General features: G+C 55.0%; 1 protein-coding gene across 1 annotated transcript; it reads left to right on the top strand.

Annotated features, from left to right (window-relative positions):
* The first annotated feature begins 6550 nt into the window (after window positions 1-6550).
* On the top strand, window positions 6551-13001 carry ANKRD34C (ankyrin repeat domain 34C). The gene is made up of 2 exons (XM_074964839.1): window positions 6551-6633; window positions 10550-13001. Exon 2 carries the CDS (start codon window positions 10598-10600, stop codon window positions 12200-12202), a length of 1605 nt encoding a protein of 534 aa, XP_074820940.1. The 5' UTR covers window positions 6551-6633; window positions 10550-10597; the 3' UTR covers window positions 12203-13001.
* Window positions 13002-20150: the final 7149 nt, after the last annotated feature.

Here is a 20150-nt window from a genome sequence, read left to right on the forward strand (position 1 = left end):
CCTTTCGAAATGATCAGATCTCCCGGAGAGTAGCAATAGAGGGAGGGGCAGTGGGGAGGGTTTGTGGGATCAGTAGGGAGATGTTATTAGCGCTGTTTTCTCCCATTTCATTTGCCTGTTTGAGCAGCCCAGGAACCAGGTGCTCAGCACCCCAGTGTGGATCACAGAATCATCGAATAGAATCATCAAATATCAGGGTTGGAAGGGACCTCAGGAGGTATCTAGTCCAACCCCCTGCTCAAAGCAGGACCAACCCCAGCTAAATCATCCCAGCCAGGGCTTTGTCAACCCGGGCCTTAAAAACCTCCAAGGATGACTAATTGGTACCAACAGTGCTGTTTTCAATGGTTTGTCGCTCACCATCAGCAGCCCCTTCTCGTCAGTCCCTTTCGCTGCTCGATTAATTATCCCTGGCCCTGACTCAGGCAAAGCTCTTGCTCCAGGCCATGGGGTACACCAGCAAGCTTCTCCAGCCGCCCCTGGCTGTGCTGATGCATGAGAAGGAAAGAGCCCAGCTTGGCTTTCAGATCCCACACTGCATTCACACCTAGAACACTGTGAACTGAAAGGATTTGCCCTGGGGCCATTGAGACAAGAGAACTACAGAAGAGACACTGCTCAGAGTGGAATTGCAGGTCAATGCAAAGGAAGGAAACCAACAGTGCAACCAATCAGTGGAGAGATGTTCGTGTATCCCACGTGCCGCAAAGTGTATTGCAGAAGCATGTTTATAAAGTCTTTCCCGTCGAAATCTGAGCTGGTACCTGTGAAACTCAGGGGCACTCTCTCTTCATTGGCAGTAATTCTGATAGGAGCAGGTAGCCCTGTCTGCCATGGTTAATCAGAGCTTGTGCTGGTTTGCCCGTCCTGCCACCCGGGCTGGTATCTCACACACCTGTCCTTTGATGTTAGCCAAGCACCGTTTTATTCCTTTCCCTGGTGCTTGCCTGTCTCATGCAATTATGCCATCGTCTTCCTTTAGTCTCCAAATTGCCTTGAGAGGTGTGTGAAATAGTCCAGATTTCTTCTCTTGATCCTGTCTGGCTGCACCTGCTTCAGAGGGGTTGCTGCAAAAGCCTTCTTTGATCACGATGTTCTCAACAGAGGAGAATGGGAGCATTTCAGAATGGCTGGTCAGTTCCTATCTGGAGAGAGTTTGTGTTTTTAAATTTGTTCTGTTCGTAAAAGGTTTCTACTATATAATTTAATCCACCTCTCTCTCTCGCTCTCTCTCTCTCTCACACACACACACACACACACACACACACACAAATACGCGATGTTGGTAATTTAGCATGTTACCAGCACATCCTTGTATTATTTGAGTTGTTCAGGAAATTTCCATCAAAACGTTTGGTCAACCAAGAAACTGGAACTTTTTTCACACAAATTGTTGAAAATAACCCCCCCCCCCCGTCCCTGTTCTTTGTTCCCCAGCTCTTCTTCCTGTTGAACGAAGGCTGAGATCTGAGCTAGTGCCCTAGTAACTGTGGGCCACATTCCTCTGATGTTAATCTGATCGGATCCAGACAGCTACAGTAAATACCACTCTAGGGAGGCAATAGCTACATGTTAAATTGCAGGGTCCTGTGTTAAACTGGATTTGTTGTGCATCTTTGACCACTGCTCCTGTACTGTGCCCACTTAGCCATTCCCCCAGGAACTGTCCCGAACCTTCCAAACTCCTCAGCAGCTCCAAAGAGAGGATGCGGCCTGAATCCCTTAGACAAGAAATCCACCCCCTCTCACGGAGTCCCTGGGCGATGCTCTGGAACTGCTCCCCACAAAGCCAATCAGGACTCTGGGGAAGTGTCCTCTCTGTGAGCAGCCTGTCTGCAGGACACACAACTCACCCGGCTTCCACCTTCCTGGGTCTGACCTCGGAGCATTCAGCCTCCTCTGCCCCTCCGTGCGCTTCCCACAGCGAGTCCGCCCAGGCGGGGTCCTGGGGAAGCCAGAGGGTCCTGCCCCCCAACTCCACAGTCAGACGGGACTCTCAGCCAGCCGGGAAAACAGAAGGTTTATTAAACGACAGGAACATGGCCTAAAACAGAGCTTGTAGGTGCAGAGAACAGGACCCCTCAGCTGGGTTCATTTTGGGGGGGCAGGGAGTCAGACAACCCCGTCTGCACTTCACTCCATGTCTCCAGCCAGCCCCAAAACAGAAACTCCCTCCAGCCCCTCCTCCCCTGGGCTTTGTCCCTTTCCCAGGCCAGGAGGGCACCTGATTCCTTTGTTCTCCAACCCTTTAGCTCTCACCTTGCAGGGGGGAAGGGCCCAGGCCATCAGTTGCCAGGAAACAGGGAGTCGGCCATTCTCTGTGTCCAGACCCCTGCTCACACCTGCCCTCTAGGGCTCTGCAGTGATCATACACCCTTATCCCACCACCTAGATACTTAAGAACTGCAGAGGGGAAACTGAGGCACCCGGAGAGGACGCGGCCTGAATCCCTTAGACAAGAAATCCACCCCCACAAAAGTGTTTCCTTCTTTCTCCCCAAATGTGGCATTGCCTCCTCACAGGATGGCCAAGAGTCAGCCCTAGGTCCTAGATTTCCGTCTCATCCCCCCTGGGGCAGACAGGGGAGCTTTATACGATGGAGAAGGGGAGGTTCCCAGTGAAGGCCTTCCAGCTTGGCCAGACACAGCCCTGGCTGAGCTCCCCTTGGTGGACACTCAGCAGGCTGCTGGGTCCCTGAGACTGAGCAGCACTGGCTCTGGCTCTAGCCTGTCAGGTTCACTGCTGCAGTACAGGCTCCCTGTCTGGTGACCCTTCCGGGAAGTGGGACACCAGAGCCCAGCTGCCCCAGTCCCCAAGACCAGTGCGCTCCCCCCAGGTCTGCCAGGATTGTAAGCACACCTTCTCCACCTGTGCGGGTTCTCCAGTTTACACGTCAGCCTTCTGGGGATACAGGACAGTTGAAGCCAGGCAGACAGAGGCTCTGCAAAGGAACTTCTTAAACACACACACTTTACTCAGAGAAAAAGCATGAACTTCCAGATCAATGCAAACAATAACCATTGCACCTCCCGTGTCCTCACCATGGCTTTGGGTTTTCATCAGTGAACGCTGAGAGAGTCGACAAGTAACTACACAGGGAAAAAATTCCTGATAGGAGTGTCACGGAGTGTGGGGGAGTCCAGGCCCTGCACCCCTCTTCCTGGGATTCACTGAGACTCTCAGCAGCCAGTGAAACGGAAGGTTTATTGGACCACAGGAAAACAGTCTCAAACAGAGGTTGTGGGTACAACCAGGACCCCTCAATCCAGTCCTTCTGGGGGAGCAGGGGGCTTAGACCCCAGCCCTGGGGTTCCCTGCGTTCCTCCACCCAGCCCCAAACTGAAACTAACCCCCCCCAGCAGGCTCCCTGCTGCAGCCTCTGTTCACATTCCCGGGCAGAGGTGTTACCTTCCCCTCCCCCTCCTGGCTCAGGTAACAGGCTCTCAGGTCTCCCGTCCCCAGGGCACAGTCCCAGGTCAACACTCCCCCCTCCCTGCTGCGTCACATCCTCACAAGGAGCTGGTTCTTTAATCAAGCAGGAAAAGGGATAATCAGATCCAATGGCTGGAAGCTGAAGCTAGAAATATACAGACTAGCAATAAGGTGCCCTCCACTATCAGAAATCTCTGCCCTGTGTAGGTACTTACAGACCTGCTTAGCCTCTTGGATAAACTCAACAGATTGAACTTCTTCAATCGCTTACTGTGAGGCAGGTTTTCCAGATCTGAAATCATTCTGAACTGGTGCCCTGCATGACCTCGATGGGTTCAGGGGCTTGGCTGATTGGTTTTGGTTTGTTTCTTCTCTCCAGGTTAACAAATAATGAACACTCAGTTGTATTATTTATATGGTATTTCCAGCGTGTGCGTGTATTGCTATCTGCTTTGTTCTGTTACACGTTTACGTTTAATATAAAACATTAACAATAAAGTAAAAACTCATTCTCGTAGCTCTTTTCTGAACCCCTCCAATGTTAACGTCCCTGTTGAAGTGTGGAACCAGGAATGGACACAGTATCCAGTGATGGCCTCACCAATGCCGTATACAGAGATAATACCCTCTTCCTGCAACTACTTGATATTCCCAGGACTGCATTAGCCCTCTTAGCTACAGCACCACCCTGGGAGCACATGTTCAGTGGGTACCATGTGGGTACCATGCCCCCTAAATCCTTTTCAGAGATTGATTCCAAGGATTCAGCCCCTGTCTCATCAGTAGAAAGAACAGGAGGACTTGTGGCACCTTGGAGACTAACCAATTTATTTGAGCATGAGCTTTCGTGGGCTACAGCTCCCTTCGTCGGATGCATGCAGTGGAAAATACAGGGGGGAGATTTATATACACAGAGAACATGGAACAATGGGTGTGACCAGACAGACTGTAACGAGAGCCCAGCTTGGCCTGTGCGGGAGTGGGGCTCCCTGACAGACTGGGGCTGTGGGGCTATTCATTGGCAGTGTAGATATTCAGGCTCAGCTTGGAGCCTGGGCTCTGGAACCTTCTCCCCTCGAGAGGTCTCAGCCCCCTGAGTCTAGCTGAAGCCCAAATGTCCTGCAGCCCGAGCCCTGCGAGCCCAACTCAGGTGGGCCCAGCCAGCCGGGGGGCTTTTACTGCAGTGTAAACGACCCCTGAGAGGTTCTGAGCCTTGCCCATGTAGTTCAGTATGTAGGCATCTAACACAGTCATGCAGAGAGGGTGGGTGGGGTCTTGCTCATCCGTATGCCCCTTAGAATATGAACTGATGGGTCCAGCTATGCACCCCAAGGTCATGGTCACTGAGTTTAAGGCCACATATAGTCTGGTCCCCTGCTTATCACAGACCACCCGCAGCACCCAGCACCTGCACACCAACCCAACACCGAAATCAGACACCCTGGTTCAGCCTGCGGAGACTAGACTGTGGCCTGCCACCCGCAGAGAACAGGTGAGACCGAGGGGCACCAGCGCCCCAGGCCCCCACGGGGGCAGGGAAAGGATCCAGTGAGATACACTCAGACAACGCTGGGGAGCGACCCACACCCACAGAGGAAGGCAAAAAAAATCCCCAAGGTCCCTGCCAATCTGATGGAAAAATCCCTTCCTGGCCCCACATGCGGATCAGTTAGACTCTGGGCATGTGAACAAGAGCCAGCCAGCCACTCACCTGAGAGACCCAGAATGCTCTCCTCAGAGCCCTGCCCTCACCTTCCCATGTCCCATCTCCAGCCGCAGCCATCCCTGATGCTTCAGAGGAAGGAGACACACGAAAAGAAAACAGCGCCAGGATCGCTGGGGATGGGAAAATCCCTTCCGGACCCCTGCCAGTGGTCAGCTGAAGACCTGAAGCATGAGCTTTAGGAATGTAAGACACAAACCAGAAGGGATCCCCTGGGCTGCTGAGTTCACAAACACCCCGTCATACAACCCCACTCCGCAACGTATCCAGCTCTCTCCTAAAACTACTGAAGTTGTTTGTCCCGGCAACTCCTGTTGGGAGCCTCTTCCAGAGCCTCGCCCCTCTGATGGGGGGGTGCATGGCCTTGCTTCCCCTTGGGGCCTCTCTGTGGCTTGGGCTCAGGCAGCAGGCTGGGCCATGGAACCGGGTCAGTGCCAGTGGGAAAGAGTGTCATTGTCTTTGTTCAAACAGGGCAGCTCTGGGCCATGGGAGGGTGTCTGGGCATGGAGAGTCCTTGGGCTGCCCCAAGAACCCTTCTGTCTGTGACTACAGCTACCCATCCAGATCTGTCTGGGCAGAGCCTGGGCCCTGCCTGCACCCAGACAGGCCCTCCAGAGACTGCAGCCCCTGAGGTGCCCATGGCAGCAGGTGCCCTGCCCAACCCGGCCTCCATGCACCTCCTTTGGCGATGCTTCCTAGAAAAGTCACCAGGTTCCTGCCTTAAAATGACCAGCCAGAGCAGCAGGGCTGAGGGGCCGCGGGTGCCGGCGGGGCTGAGGGGCTGCGGGTGCGCAGGCAGCTGGGAAGGGAGCAGGGAATTTCCAGGGAATGCAGAGGATGTACCTCTCCATATGGGCAGCCACACACGCTGTGACACTGACACACTCACAGCCACATGCCCATTCACAGCCCCACACTCACATCCACATCCACAGGCTGACCCAGCCACACCCCTACTGATGCCAGATACCCACCGACACCGACACACTCACCGCCGCCCATCCACACCCAGGCTCACACTGCCAGGCCCCTTTGCACACACGCCCCCGACACACCCGCCCCCGTGACTCCACGCGGCAGGGCTGCAGCTGCCCAGCCAGCTCTGACGGGCACCGGGAGCTCCGGGGTTGAGGCTCGGGGAGGCAGCGGCGCCGCGGGGCGCACGGGGCAGGGCCAGGAGCCCCGGGGGGCGCCGGGCCAGCTGGGGGCCGGGCAGGGGCAGGTCGGGGCCGGGCAGATCGGAGCCGGGCACCGAGCTCAGACCCGCTCCCGTGACGCAGGCGCTCGGCTCCCAGAGGACGGGACCAAGCTGCCGGGCAGCGTCTCCGGGGAGCCAGAGCCAGCCACGCCGCGGGGCGCAGCCCGGGGCCAAGCCGGAGGCGCCCCGGAGCGCCGCAGGGGCCGCCTGGGGACCCGCCCTGGCGGCGGCCCCTGAACTGGCAGGAGCCAGCGGGCGGGATGCGCCCCGCCGGGAGCAGGTAACCGGGGCCGGGGGCGCTGGCCGGGGCCGGGGCTGGGCGGCGGGGAGCGGGGCAGGGCGCGGGCGGGCGGGCGGCCGGTCAGCACCATGGAGAGAGGCGCCGCGCCCGCTCCCGGGCTCCCGGCCGCTGGACAGCTCCAGCCTGGAGCGCGGTGCCCGGCGCCGGGTCCCGCCGACCCGCTCGGTGCGGAGGGGCCGAGCCGGGTCAGCAGCTAGCCCGGGGAGGGAGCGGAGAGAGCTGGGGAAAGGCGGGGGACGGGCCCCCCTCGCCCCAGCACATAACGGCCCGGGCGCTACGGGAACTCCCGCGGGGCTGCGCCCAGTCCTCCCCCGGCTCCGGCCACTCGCCGGCGGCTTTGCTCAGCCCCACGTGCCGCGCCAGGGGCTCAAAGTTTCCGGGTTTCCCCCCGCGCCGCTGCGCCAGGCTGGGTCCGCCTGGGGGCTCCGGCCCGGTGCCTCCGGGGCCCTCTGTCCGCCCGTGTCGCTCCCAAGGTCCGCGGGGCTCCTGGCGGGTGGCAGGCAGGGGCTGTGCCGAGCCGGATAGCTGGGGACCGGCCGGCGGGGGCCGAGGCGAGCTGTCCCTGCCGGGCCGGGGTGCCCACCATGCTCACGGGGGTGGTGGGCAGTGTCCCCCGGCTGGCGCCTGGCTCAGGGGCACTGGCCCGAGGAGCGCAGCTTAGACAGGAAGGAGCCAGGGGGCTAAGCTGGTGTCAGTGGCAGCTTCCCTGCGGGGCAGGTCTCAGGTCTCGGCCTTACCCTGGAGGCCCTTCCAGAGCCCCCGGGTCACAGCTGTGGGACCTGCCCCCACAACAGTACAGTTATATTCCCACTGCTCTCTGGGTCTAGGACAGAGCAGGCTGCAGCCCTGAGCTGGGAGGGGGGGAGTTCCCGCATCCCCGGCCGTCCCAGGCGTGCCCAGGGTCCCTCCCGGGCTTGCACCCTGCGCACAGACCTCTGCAGCCGGCAGCGGCCTTGAGCGGGGGTGTCAGCCTGGTCCCTGCATTCAGCGTGGGATTCTCCCTGGGGCCTGAGGGAGACAAGTGCCCAGCTGCCTTGGGCTTCCGCTGTGCGGTTCCCTCCCTGCCTGGGTGCGCTGGGCTTGCTGCACACCGGCGAGTGGCGGAAGGGGGCACACGCCGGGGCCCGCAGGGATCGCTGTGATCCGTTAGCCTGGCCTCCTGCTTAGCAGGCCCGAGACCTGCCCCACATTCCTCCGAGAGCTGGGCCTGTAGCAAAACATCCCGTCCTGACTTTAAAGTGACCAGTGATGGAGGATCCACCAGCCCCCGGGGGAAATGGTCCAATGGCTAATTACTCTCACCAGTAACAACCGGCATCTTATTTCCAGACTGAATTTGTCTAGCTTCATCTTCCAGCCACTGGGTCACGTTGTAGGGACTGAAGAGCCCGTTATCAAATAGTTATTCCCCATGTTGGTCATCAAGTCACCCCTCATCCTCCTCTTTGTGAAGCTAAAAAGTTATTTACTTGTTCCCATAAGATAAGAACTGGGGGCCACCCAATGAAATTAATGGGCAGCAGGTTTAAAAGAAACAAAAGGCAGTATTTCTTCACACAGCGCACAGTCAACCTGTGGAACTCCTTGCCTGAGGAGGTTGTGAAGGTGAGGACTATCACAGGGTTTAAAAGAGAACTGGATAAATTCATGGAGGTTAAGTCCATTAATGGCTATTAGCCAGGATGGGCGAGGAATGGTGTCCCTAGCCTCTGTCTGTCAGAGGGTGGAGATGGATGGCAGGAGAGAGATCACTAAGTCCTTACCTGTTAGATTCACTCCCTCTGGGGCACCTGGCATTGGCCACTGTTGGCAGACAAGATACTGGGCTGGAGGGACCTTTGGCCGGACCCAGGAGGGCCGTTTTATGTTCTTAAATAAATAGAGCTCCTGGAGTCTATCACCATGGGGCAGGTTTTCTAATCCTTTAACCATTCTTGTAGATCGTCCCTGACCCCTTCCATTTATCACTGAACCTGAATTGTGGGCACCAGAACTGGGCAGGGGATTGCAGCAGCGCTTGCACCCACGCAGAGGGAAAATAACCTCCCGGCTCCCACGCGAGAGTCCCTTGCTCATGCATCGCATTTGGCAACTCCCGGGGAGCCCATGTTCAGCGGATTGTCCCCCATGACCCCCGCCCCGTTTTCAGTCCCTGCTTCCCAGGAGAGAGGCCCCCCGGCTGTAAGCGCGGCCGGCGTTCCTTGGCCCTCGCCGTGTGTCTTTACCTGTAGCTGGAGTAACACACGGATTGTTTGCTTGTACCCAGCTTTCCAGAGACCCCACCTGCTCCCCAGATTGCCAGGGCGCAGCTGTGTGCTCGGAGCAGGGTGCTGTCCAAGCGCCCCCCCTTGTGGCCCTTCGGGCACACTGCTCTGGCGACCGCCTGGTTCTTGCAGTACTTTACTCCCAGACCCTCATGCTGAGAACAAGCTGTGGAGGGACAGTTGGGGTTCCTCAGGGTAGCAGCAATTCAGGATCATGACTCTGGTCACACAGAGCTCAGCTCATTCCTTGTGGCCAGTGAGTCATGCTGAGGGGATGTCCCAATGTATCCACCTTTTCCGTCCACACACCCCCCCCCGGATCCCATCCCATGAGTTTGGTGCCCACCACGCTGGGCAGGGCGCACCTGAGCATTAATACAAGGTCATCGTAAGAGGGAGTTTGGGCATGGCATGATTTCGGACCAGGCCCCGTAGGCCATGGTGAAACAACCAAACTCCTCTCTCTATTTCCGGAGGGCATGTGCTGCCCACCCACGTAAGGGACGGATTTACTGCATGGGGCCAGTGTAGATTTACGGGAGTGGATTCAAACATCACGTACGGATGGGACACGCTCTGCCCTAGCAATACGACACTAGTCCAAGGGCTAATTTCAGTAGGGTTCAGATCAGGCCTCATGTGATCGGGGCAGGAGCGTGGAGAGAGGGGTCAGCATTGGGACCCCTGGCATAGCAGGGCCCTTCCGGAAGGTAATCTACATTCCCGGGCAGCCTCCAGCTGTTAGCACATTTACTAATGAAGCGAAACTGGGTGAGAGGCAGCCAGGATAAAGAGAGAGAGCAAACACCTCGCAGGTGATGCCTGTAGAGTGGGCTGGGGGCAGCTAAGTGGCTGATGGGTAATAATGAGCCAAGGCCTTGAGACTTCATGGGCTAAGCGCACAGGAGAGGAAGCACGAAGCCCAGCAGGCCAGCATGAGCCCAGGGCCGGAGTGCGAGTAGCACAATGAGAAAGGAGGCCAAGGCCAGGCCAATCAAGTGGATCTCTGCCGGCAGGGAGGAGGCCATGCTGCAGAGAACCACACAAGTTTGCCCATCCGGCTCAAGTTCTTCTCCGGTGCCCATCCCCATGGTATCAAGGGGCTAGTACAGGAAAGGCATTTCTGGGACTGACACAAAGCAATGGAAGGCAATCAAAGTGAGTCCAATTGCTGAGAGTACGAGTGACGGGAGAGATTTTCACAAGCACCTAAAGGGTTTAGGAGCACAAATCGCATTGACTCTCACTGGGCTTCACCTGGGCATTGAGGAGCATGGTCCCATGAATGTCACTTGTAAAAATCTCACGGTGTGTGAATAAAGCTCACTTCAAATCAGCAGAAAGTTCCAAGCTTTTAACAGCGGTGGTTTTCCATGGAGACTAAATGAGAGCATAAATACCCGTTTCTCCGTCTCAGTTCAGCTATTATTGGCCAGGGGCCTGCACCATGCGGGTGCTGCACAGATCAGCCCCTGCCCTGCGGAGAGTTCATTGCTGGTTTTATTGCCTGCTTAGAAAGGAGATGCCCGAAGCCAGCGTGACATGCCCTGGGGAACCGGGGAAGAGCCCAGATCACAGAGCCAGGCCTTTGAGAACAGGTGCTGAGGCTGATTTCTCTGTTGCTTTAACAGGTGCCGGTTGCCTTTGCCTTTCCCGGCCAATAGACACTCGCTGGTGCGATGGATGAAATGATGGAGCTGCGGACGGATGGGAATTCGCTGCTCAAGGCGGTGTGGCTAGGCAGACTCCGGCTGGCCAGGCTCTTGCTGGAAGGCGGGGCCTACATTAATGAAAGCAACGAGAAGGGAGAGACCGCTCTCATGGTGGCCTGCCTCACTAAACACGTGGATCAGCAGAGTACAGACAAAGCCCGGATGGTGAAGTACCTGCTGGATTACGGGGCTGACCCCAACATCCAGGACAAAGCCGGCAGAACAGCCCTGATGCATGCGTGCCTCAGAGGAGCCGGGAAAGAGGTCGTTTCTCTGCTGCTGGAGAACAGAGCAGACCCGAGCCTAGAAGATCACTCTGGAGCCTCTGCTCTGGTTTACGCGGTCAATGCACATGACCAGGATGTGCTGAAACATCTCCTGAGAGCCTGCAGAGCTAAGGGGAAGGAGGTGATCATTATAACTACGGACAAGTCCTCTTCAGGTACCACAGCCACCCAACAATACCTTAACGTCCCGCCATCGCCAGAGCCAGGGGAGAGGCGGCGCCCGGGCGTGTGCATGATGCCTTCGGAGACTGAACTGAAAGCGCCCACTTCAGGGGCCTCAGCCGCTGCGAAGGAAGAGCCCTTCTTCCGCTTCCACCCCGCACATGCCAGCGGGTGCCAGCCGGCCCAGGCCCTTCACGAGCCCTGCTCTCCGACCAGGAAATTCTGCAACCCCCGAAGAGCCCGTCTGCCGCAGCTGAAGAGGCTGCAATCGGAACCATGGGGCTTGGTTGCACCTTCTGTTCTCACCTCCTCTGCCCATCCGGACGAGGCCAAGACGTTGCGTGCAGATGAGGAAATCATCCTGGGCATCAATGACTTGTCGCTCCGCAGAAAGGGTTCCTTACCCAGGAACGGCAGCAGGAAGGGTAAAGACTTGTCCCTCTTCCCTTTGGGGGATGACCAGACTCTGAAGATCCCAGCAACTTCTGTGCCGGGATCAAGGAAACCATCCTATGACAAAACTCAGGCCCTTCCTCAGCGCATTGCCAGGAGGGGCGCTGTCCCTGCTGAGCCGGAGAACGCCAGCTCCGCCGGCTCGGGCTCCGCAGCCTGCAAAGATGCCCTGCCTCGGAGAAGGCTGGGCACTGCGCATTACGATTCGGATTCACAGCTCTACTGTGACTCCAGCTCCATTCTGGCCGATGCGGGGAAGGTGCCTTTGGAGAGAAAACAGCTCACTAGTTCCCATTTGGCTATGTCCAACGGCTCCCGGGAATCCCTGGACAGCACGTCCAGCACGTCTCCCGGCACCGGTCGCCGCAGGCCACCCAATTTGCTGGAAAGACGTGGCTCTGGGACACTCCTGCTCGATCACATTTCTCATACCCGACCAGGGTATTTGCCTCCTTTGAATGTAAACCCCAACCCGCCAATTCCCGACATCGGCTCTTACAGCAAACCGTCTTCCCCGCTTGCTGGGGGCTTCAAACCCATAGTGCCCGCTGCTCCGAGTTCACCGAGAAGGGGTGACTTGCGAACCAAGAAGAAGCTGCTTCGAAGACACTCGATGCAGGTTGAGCAGATGAAACAACTCTCCAATTTTGAGGAAATAGTGGCCCAGTAGTTTGTATTTCAATGGATTTTCCATAACATGCACAAGGTCCCTGCTCTCTTGTACTCCACACAGGGGTGTCCCTGCGGCTGACACCCCCCACTCCAGGAGGGGCAGGGCAGGGGTCAGATCCCCACAGCCTTGCACCTTGCAGAGGTCTGGGCACCGGGGCCAAGCCAGGAGCATTTTACACTCTCGTTGCCCAGCTGTGGAGACAACACCAGGTACAAACGGGGGGAATCAGCACCAAGTACTAAAAATGTTTCTCTACTCGTGCCCCCAGGTCCGTGCTTTGTTCCGCAGGATGGATCTGGTGAAGAGTTGATCATAGAGGAACCTAGAGTGTGAGACACACAAAGGAACATGATCCCCATTCACTCATTCTCCAATTCTCTGTCCTTGATCTCTAGTCTTTCCTACCCACATGGAAACAGTCCTGGGATTGCCAGTGCCCGTGGGGCTGGTGTACTTCTCAAGTGCCTACCGGAAACAGAGCAGGGCTTCCTGCTGCCAGGGGGAGGAAGAGCCCAGCACCCCCGACCCGCTGAATGTATTGACACCTGCCCTGAGCCAGAGAAGGGACAGGACTTCCAAGAAATCTTAGCACTTTAACAGGCCGGAGAATGGAGCAGATCCACTCCTGGTGACACTCCAGTGCAACCAACAGGACTGCACCAGGGAGGAAATCGGCCACTGAGGCTGCCAGGCCCCCCATTGCTTGGCGGGATGCTCTGCTGTGGGCACTGCGCTGCCTGGCAGGGAAGGCGGGCAGCATTCCCCATCTCTAGCCCGTGGGAAGGGCAGGGACTCGGCCAGGTCTTTTCTTGGGGGAGGGGACTCGGAATGTGGAGCAGAGCAGGTCCCATGTCTCGGGCCAAGGGCTCGTGGGGAATTCAGCCCCGTGCTCTGCTCCTGGGAGGTGCTTGGCCATTTAAGTCACATGCTGCTGCTGGCTCTGTTCCCATCAGGGAGGCTCAGAGGATTTCTACCCCATGGCCAACTGACCCCAGCACATAGCCCCCTCCCCCCTCGAGAGGCTGTGGGGGAGCCCCTCGCTGGGTTCCCGGCCAGCTGCAGGGAGGCGAGTGAGGGGCTGCAGAGTCAGCCTCCACCCGCTGCATCCATGGTGACATGGGCAAGGCCCTCACCCTTGGCTTCGCTGCGGCTGCACCTGGGGCACAAAGGGGCCTCAAGCCCATTCAGCCCAGCATAGGGGGACCCTCTGGTGACAGCACAGCAGCTCCTGATCTCTCCCTGCTGAGCACAGCTGCCACAACAGGCCCTTGGGGCCACTGGCACCAGCACAAATTGGTGCAGCCTTCAGGCTGCTCTAACTCATGATGTGGGACCAGCCTGTTCAAGGCCAGTCCAGACCTGGGGGAGGGTAAAGATGCCTTGAGCCAACACCCCTCTGAGCTGCACTGTGCATTCTTCACCTGCAGCCAAGGATAGGGGCGTTTTACTGATCTAGCCACCCCCCCATCCACTTCTGGAGTGGGGGCTGGGGCTGGGGCTGGTGTCACATTGGTTTGGCAGTTGGCTTCCCTGCACCAGAAGCCAAGTCTGGGCTCTTCATAGGGGAAGCCCTTGCCCCCAGCCCAAAAGCTGAGCTGGGAGGGTGGCAGGGACAGACCTGAGCTAGTGCAGATTGGGGCTGGAGCTGTACTGATGCAGGGGGAGGGGCAGCCAGGGACAGCCCTACAAAATGAGTGCCCAGCGAGCTGTCCACACGGCCTATTCCTAGCCTTTGTCTGGAGTGAGTGAACGTGGGTACATAGCTGTATGTGGTAGGGTCCGTGCAGCCTGTAGGGTGTCAGAGGACCCTGGGCCCCCATTCAGCTGGCGGCTCTGCACGGGCATCCCATTCCAGGATTGGGGCCTAAATAGAGACCAGACAGCAGCTGCTTTGTCAGGACAGCAAGGCCTGGGGCAGCTAACCCCATCTCAGCGCTCTGCACTCCCCCACTCCCAGAAGTGTTTCTCCCCATCTGTTACGGGGGTGGATATGGGTAGGCGAGTGGACTAGTTTGGCATGTAGGTGCTCAGCTAAACCCCACTCAACCAGAACCTCTGCTGGAGGGGAAATCTTCTAACCCTGGGGTCCACGGTTTGGATTGTTCATCTCCCTTAAACACGTGTCACGAGTTTACCCCAACCGAGGAGAATGGCCACCGGCTTAGCTCATGAATGCCTCAATATCCTGACTCCCGCTGCCAGCCCAGCGCAGCCATACCTGGCACGTACCTCACTGTGACCTAGGGCGCTATGTCCTTGTGTCATTGCCCAGGCCAGCCAAATTACGTGCTTCATTTAGTCCCCTCTTGCAGCTCTCCTGAGGATGCTCGTACCTTCCCCAGTGCACTAGCTGTTCTCTAGACTGTTGCAAAACCTTCCAAGGTTCCTGCCCAAAGCAGCCTTGATCTGTGGTTTAAACTGCACAAGAACATTCTTTCAACGTGCATTTCAGATTTCAATACCCTCTGTAGATCGAAGGTGAGCTTACATTTTTAGAGCCTTAAGGTTTATACTTACTGTAAGTCAAATGTCTTCTCTATGGAACTTGAGGCATATTCTCCCTGTTGTAATGAAGTGTCTGTTGAAATATATTTTAGATTGAGGATTTCAAGCCTACAGTTCGCCACTTCTGGTCATTCCTAGATATTACAATCTCTTTTTTTTTTTTTTTTCCCTGACGGTGAACGTCCTTCGCAACTGATTTAGGACAATGGTGCCCTGCAGAACGCAGGTGGTATGTTTTGAGCTTCCTGCGCAATGTACATTGCATTGGAAATATGCCACGTTCTCCTTTAGCGTAACATACTGTGATATCGTTCGTTACATTTTAAAGTGTGCCTGTGCAGACAAAGATGTTTGAAGATACTGTGGGATAGTTTAGACTTTATTCCCTGTCCTATTAATAAACAGTGTAACATTCCTCTGAACTGCACCACTCTTCCCCCGAGGCGATAAATGAAATGTGCCTGTGTAATGACACTGGTCCTGGCGGGACCCAACGGAGAGTGCCAATTCACGACAAATTGCTTCAAGCCGGGCAGTGACAGCCCAAGGCTGGGGTTCCTTTGCACACCAAGGCAACCCAATCCAGCCAGCCAGAGAGAGAGAGAGGACTTTGGTTTCACCCCACTGGCTAACCACAAGTCGCACAAGCAATTCCCTTAGACACTCCAGTTTCCCAGTATCACCACCAGTGCCACTCGTTATGGGGACAAATGGTTATGAAAACCAACACCCCTGTCAAGGTTCCTTCCCCACTCTGAACTCTAGGGTACAGATGTGAGGACCTGCATGAAAAAACCCCTAAGCTTATTTTTACCAGCTTAGGTTAAAACTTCTCCAAGGTGCAAACTATTTTACCTTTTGCCCTTGGATTTGATTGCTGCCACCACCAAGCATCTAACAAATATATAACAGGGAAAGAGCCCGTCTGGAAACGTCTTTCCCCCCAAAATCCTCCCCAAACCCTACACCGCCTTTCCTGGGGAAGGCTTGATAAAAATCCTTACCAATTTGCATAGGTGACCACAGACCCAAACCCTTGGATCTTAAGAACAATGGAAAAGCCATCAGGTTCTTAAAAGAAGAATTTTAGTTGAAGAAAAAGTAAAAGAATCACCCCTGTAAAATCAGGATGGTAAATACCTTACAGGGTAATCAGATTCAAAACATAGAGAATCTCTCTAGGCAAAACCTTAAGTTACAAAAAGACACAAAAACAGGAATCTACATTCCATTCAGCACAGCTTATTGTATCAGCCATTTAAAAAAAAACAGAATCTAACACATATCTAACTAGATTACTTACTAAGTTCTAAGACTCCATTCCTGTTCTGTCCCCGGCAAAAGCATCACACAGACAGAGAGAGCCTTTGTTTCTCCCCCTTCCAGCTTTGAAAGTATCTTGTCTCCTCATTGGTCATTGTGGTCAGGTGCCAGCAAGGTTATCCTAGCTTCTTAACCCCTTACAGGTGAAAGGGCTTTTCCTGTGGCCAGGAGGGATTTTAAAGGTGTTTACCCTTCCCTTTATATTTATGACACACACCCCAAATCAGAGATAGGGTAAAACGCTGGCTGTGATTTCTTCCTGGAGCTCTAGGAGAAAACAGAGTGAATAAGACACATGCACCTCTAAATATACTACCAAGTATATAAAGACTAACAGTATTTTCCATATCTCAAGCACGATTTTAACCAGTTGATTCTGGGAAACTTTCACGGGAGAGTGCATCAGCCACTTTGTTAGAAGCTCCTGAGATGTGTTGGATATCGAAATCAAAATCTTGGAGAGCTAAACTCCACCGAATAAGTTTTTGTTATTTCCCATGGTGTTATGAAGCCACTGTAGCGCAGCATGGTCAGTTTGCAGGTGGAAACGCCGTTCCCAAACGTATGGGCGTAGCTTTTCCAGGGCGTAGACAATGGCGTAACATTCTTTTTCACTGACTGACCAGTTGCTTTCCCTCTCAGACAGCTTCTTGCTGAGAAACGCTACACGGTGCAATTCTTGATCCGGTCCTTCCTGCATTAAAACTGCTCCCACGCCATGCTTGGACGCATCTGTGGTTACTAGGAACTGTTTGTCAAAGTCTGGGTCCCTTAGTACAGGGTCAGACGTGAGTGTCGCTTTAAGCTGGTTAAAGGCCTTCTGACACTCTTCGGTCCACTGAACGGCATTTGGCTGTTTCTTTTTGGTTAGGTCTGTCAGTGGGGCGGCGATTTGGCTGTATTGTGGTACAAATCACCTGTAATAACTGACCAAGCCGAAGAAGGATTGGACCCATTTCTTTGACTTTGGGACAGGCCACTTTTGGATAGCATCCACTTTGGCCTGTAGGGGGTTGATAGTTCCTTGACCCACCTGGTGTCCAAGGTAAGTCACTCTGTCTGGGCCCATTTGACACTTAGCCTGAACAGTTAGTCCTGCCTCCCTTATGCGCTCGAAGACTTTTTGTAGATGTTCCAGGTGTTCTGCCCAGGAATCCGAAAATATGGCCACATCATCAAGGTAGGCGACTGCATACTCTCCTAATCCCACTAGGAGACCATCTACAAGTCTTTGGAAGGTGGCGGTTGCATTCTGCAGCCCGAAAGGGAGTACATTAAATTCATACAGCCCGACCTGTGTGGTGAAGGCTGACCTTTCCTTGGCGGATTCATCTAGCAGTACCTGCCAGTACCCCTTGGTTAAGTCCAAGGTAGAGATGAACTGGGCCCGTCCCGGTTTCTCTAATAGTTCATCTGTGCGTGGCATTGGATAGTTGTCTGGGCGAGTTACAGCATTTAGTTTATGGTAGTCCACGCAAAAACGTCTCTCCCCATCTGGTTTGGGAACTAGAACCACTGGAGATGCCCATGCACTGCCAGAGGGGCGGATTACCCCCATCTGTAGCATGTCCTGGATCTCCCGTTCTATAGCAGTTTTAGCTTGAGGAGACACCCGGTAAGGTTGGACTTTAATTGGGCGAGCATTACCTGTGTCAATGGAGTGATATGCCTGTTCAGTCAGTCCTGGGGTGGCTGAGAACGTCGGCGCGTAGCTAGTGCATGGCTCCTGGATCTGCTGTCGCTGCATACGCCCAAGGGTCATGGAGAGGTTCACCTCTTCCACGCCATCCGCACTTTTCCCTTCATAGTAGACACCTTCAGGCCACTCAGTGTCATCTCCTCCCTGGGCTGTAAACTGACAAACCTTTAATTCTCTGGAATAAAAGGGCTTTAGAGAATTAATATGGTACACCTTAGGCTTTCGGTTGGAGGTGGGGAATGCTATGAGATAATTAACAGCTCCCAGGCGCTCCTGGACCATGAATGGCCCTTCCCAAGACGCTTCCATTTTATGGGCCTGGAGCGCCTTTAAGACCATGACCTGGTCCCCTACTTTGAAGGAACGCTCTCTGGCATGTTTATCATACCGGGCTTTTTGCTCTTTTTGAGCATCCTGTAGGTTTTCTTTAGCAAGGGCTAGAGAGGATCGGAGGGTGTTTTGTAGGTTTGTTACAAAGTCCAGAATGTGAGTTCCTGGAGAAGGTGTAAATCCCTCCCTTTGCTGCTTCACCAACTGTAATGGCCCCTTAACCTCACGGCCATATACAAGTTCAAATGGTGAAAACCCTAAACTGGGATGTGATATAGCTCTGGAGGCAAAGAGCAACTGCTGCAACACTAGGTCCCAATCATTGGAGTGCTCATTTACGAATTTATATATCATGGCCCCCAAAGTTCCATTAAACTTCTCCACCAGGCCATTTGTTTGATGGTGGTAAGGAGTGGCAATGAAGTGATTTACCCCACGAGCTTCCCAAAGGCTTTCCATAGTTCCTGCCAGGAAATTAGTTCCTGCATCTGTGAGAATGTCAGTGGGCCAACCTACCCTGGCAAAAATGTCTCCTAGTGCCTGGCACACACTTTTAGCCCTGGTGTTGCTTAGAGCTACTGCTTCTGGCCACTGGGTGGCAAAATCCATGAAAGTCAGTATGTACTGCTTTCCTCTGGGTGTCTTTTTCAGAAAAGGACCCAGAATATCCACAGCTACTCACTGAAATGGAACTTCAATGATGGGGAGTGGCTGGAAAGGGGCTTTGACCTGGTCTTGGGGTTTTCCCACTCTTTGGCATACCTCACAAGACCGTACATAGGTAGAAACATCCTTGCCCATTCCCTCCCAGTGGAATGACCTCCCAAAACGGTCTTTGGTCCTGTTCACCCTAGCATGGCCACTAGGATGATCGTGGGCTAAGCTCAAGAGCTTGACCCGGTACTTAGTTGGAACTACCAACTGTCTCTGAGGATGCCAGTCTTCCTGGTTTCAGAGTAACAGCCGTGTTAGTCTGTATTCGCAAAAAGAAAAGGAGTACTTGTGGCACCTTAGAGACTAACCAATTTATTTGAGCATAAGCTTTCGTGAGCTACAGCTCACTTCATCGGATGCATATTGTGGAAAATACAGAAGATGTTTTTATACACACAGACCATGAAAAAATGGGTGTTTATCACTACAATGTGTATGATAATCAAGGTTGGCCACCTTGTATACACATTGTAAGGAGAGTGATCACTTTAGATAAGCTATTACCAGCAGGAGAGTGGGGTGGGGGGAGAGAAAACCTTTTGTAGTGGCGAGTGACCAAAGGGCAAGCAGGTGAATAGCTCTGCTGTTGCAATACCCACTGGGTCGCTGCTGGGCCAGGCCCACCAGCCTGAAGGCCCAATCCAAAGCCAAGCCAAGTCGATGGGAGTCTTTCCTCTGACTTCCTGGGGGCTTGGCTCAGGCCTGCGGCCCTAAGGGAAGGGAGTGGAGACATCCCCTTCCTCAAGCGGGTGGGTCCATGGCGCCAGGTGAGGGCTGTGGCCTGTCTCATCAGTTTGGTTCCTTGCCCCTCTACTAGGGTTCAAACTGAGCAGATGGTTTCCTTTAGCCCAAAGGCAGCCATGGACTACCTGGGTCCAGTTACAGACTCTAACCCCGTTCCCATTCCAGGGCACAGACCCTCCACTGGGGTCTCCCCTTCGGCTGCTCAGGAATTCCCAGCAGCCCACCTCACCCCCCCCCCGCAGTGAAGAAGGGCAACATTTCCATGCAGGGGGAGTCATCCAGAGGCCCATTCACTCCTCTGGCAGATCACATTTGCTCCAGTGTCCTGCCATCGCCTGGCTGCAAAGGGCAGCAGGCCCCCAGGACAAACAGCAAGCTGTGCCAGCATCCCCTGGGGCCGGCCAAGCGGGAGCTGCCACTTTGCAGCCCAGCCTCTGGGAGAATGAAACTTGTGGGGCTCCCTTTCAGTTCTGGCTACTCACTGGTGCCTGGCCTTTGCCCCAGTGGGGCATGAGCTACTCCAGGCAGAGGTGGACAGTTTCCAGAGAAGCGCCCGCATGCCCCATGTCCAGTTGGCCCCTTGGGGCTGGAGAGCGGTGCTAGGCAGGGATCCGGCCCTGCTGGGAAGTG

The sequence above is a fragment of the Natator depressus genome, chromosome 10 (genome assembly GCF_965152275.1).
Source record: "Natator depressus isolate rNatDep1 chromosome 10, rNatDep2.hap1, whole genome shotgun sequence".
Lineage (NCBI taxonomy): Eukaryota > Metazoa > Chordata > Testudines > Cheloniidae > Natator > Natator depressus.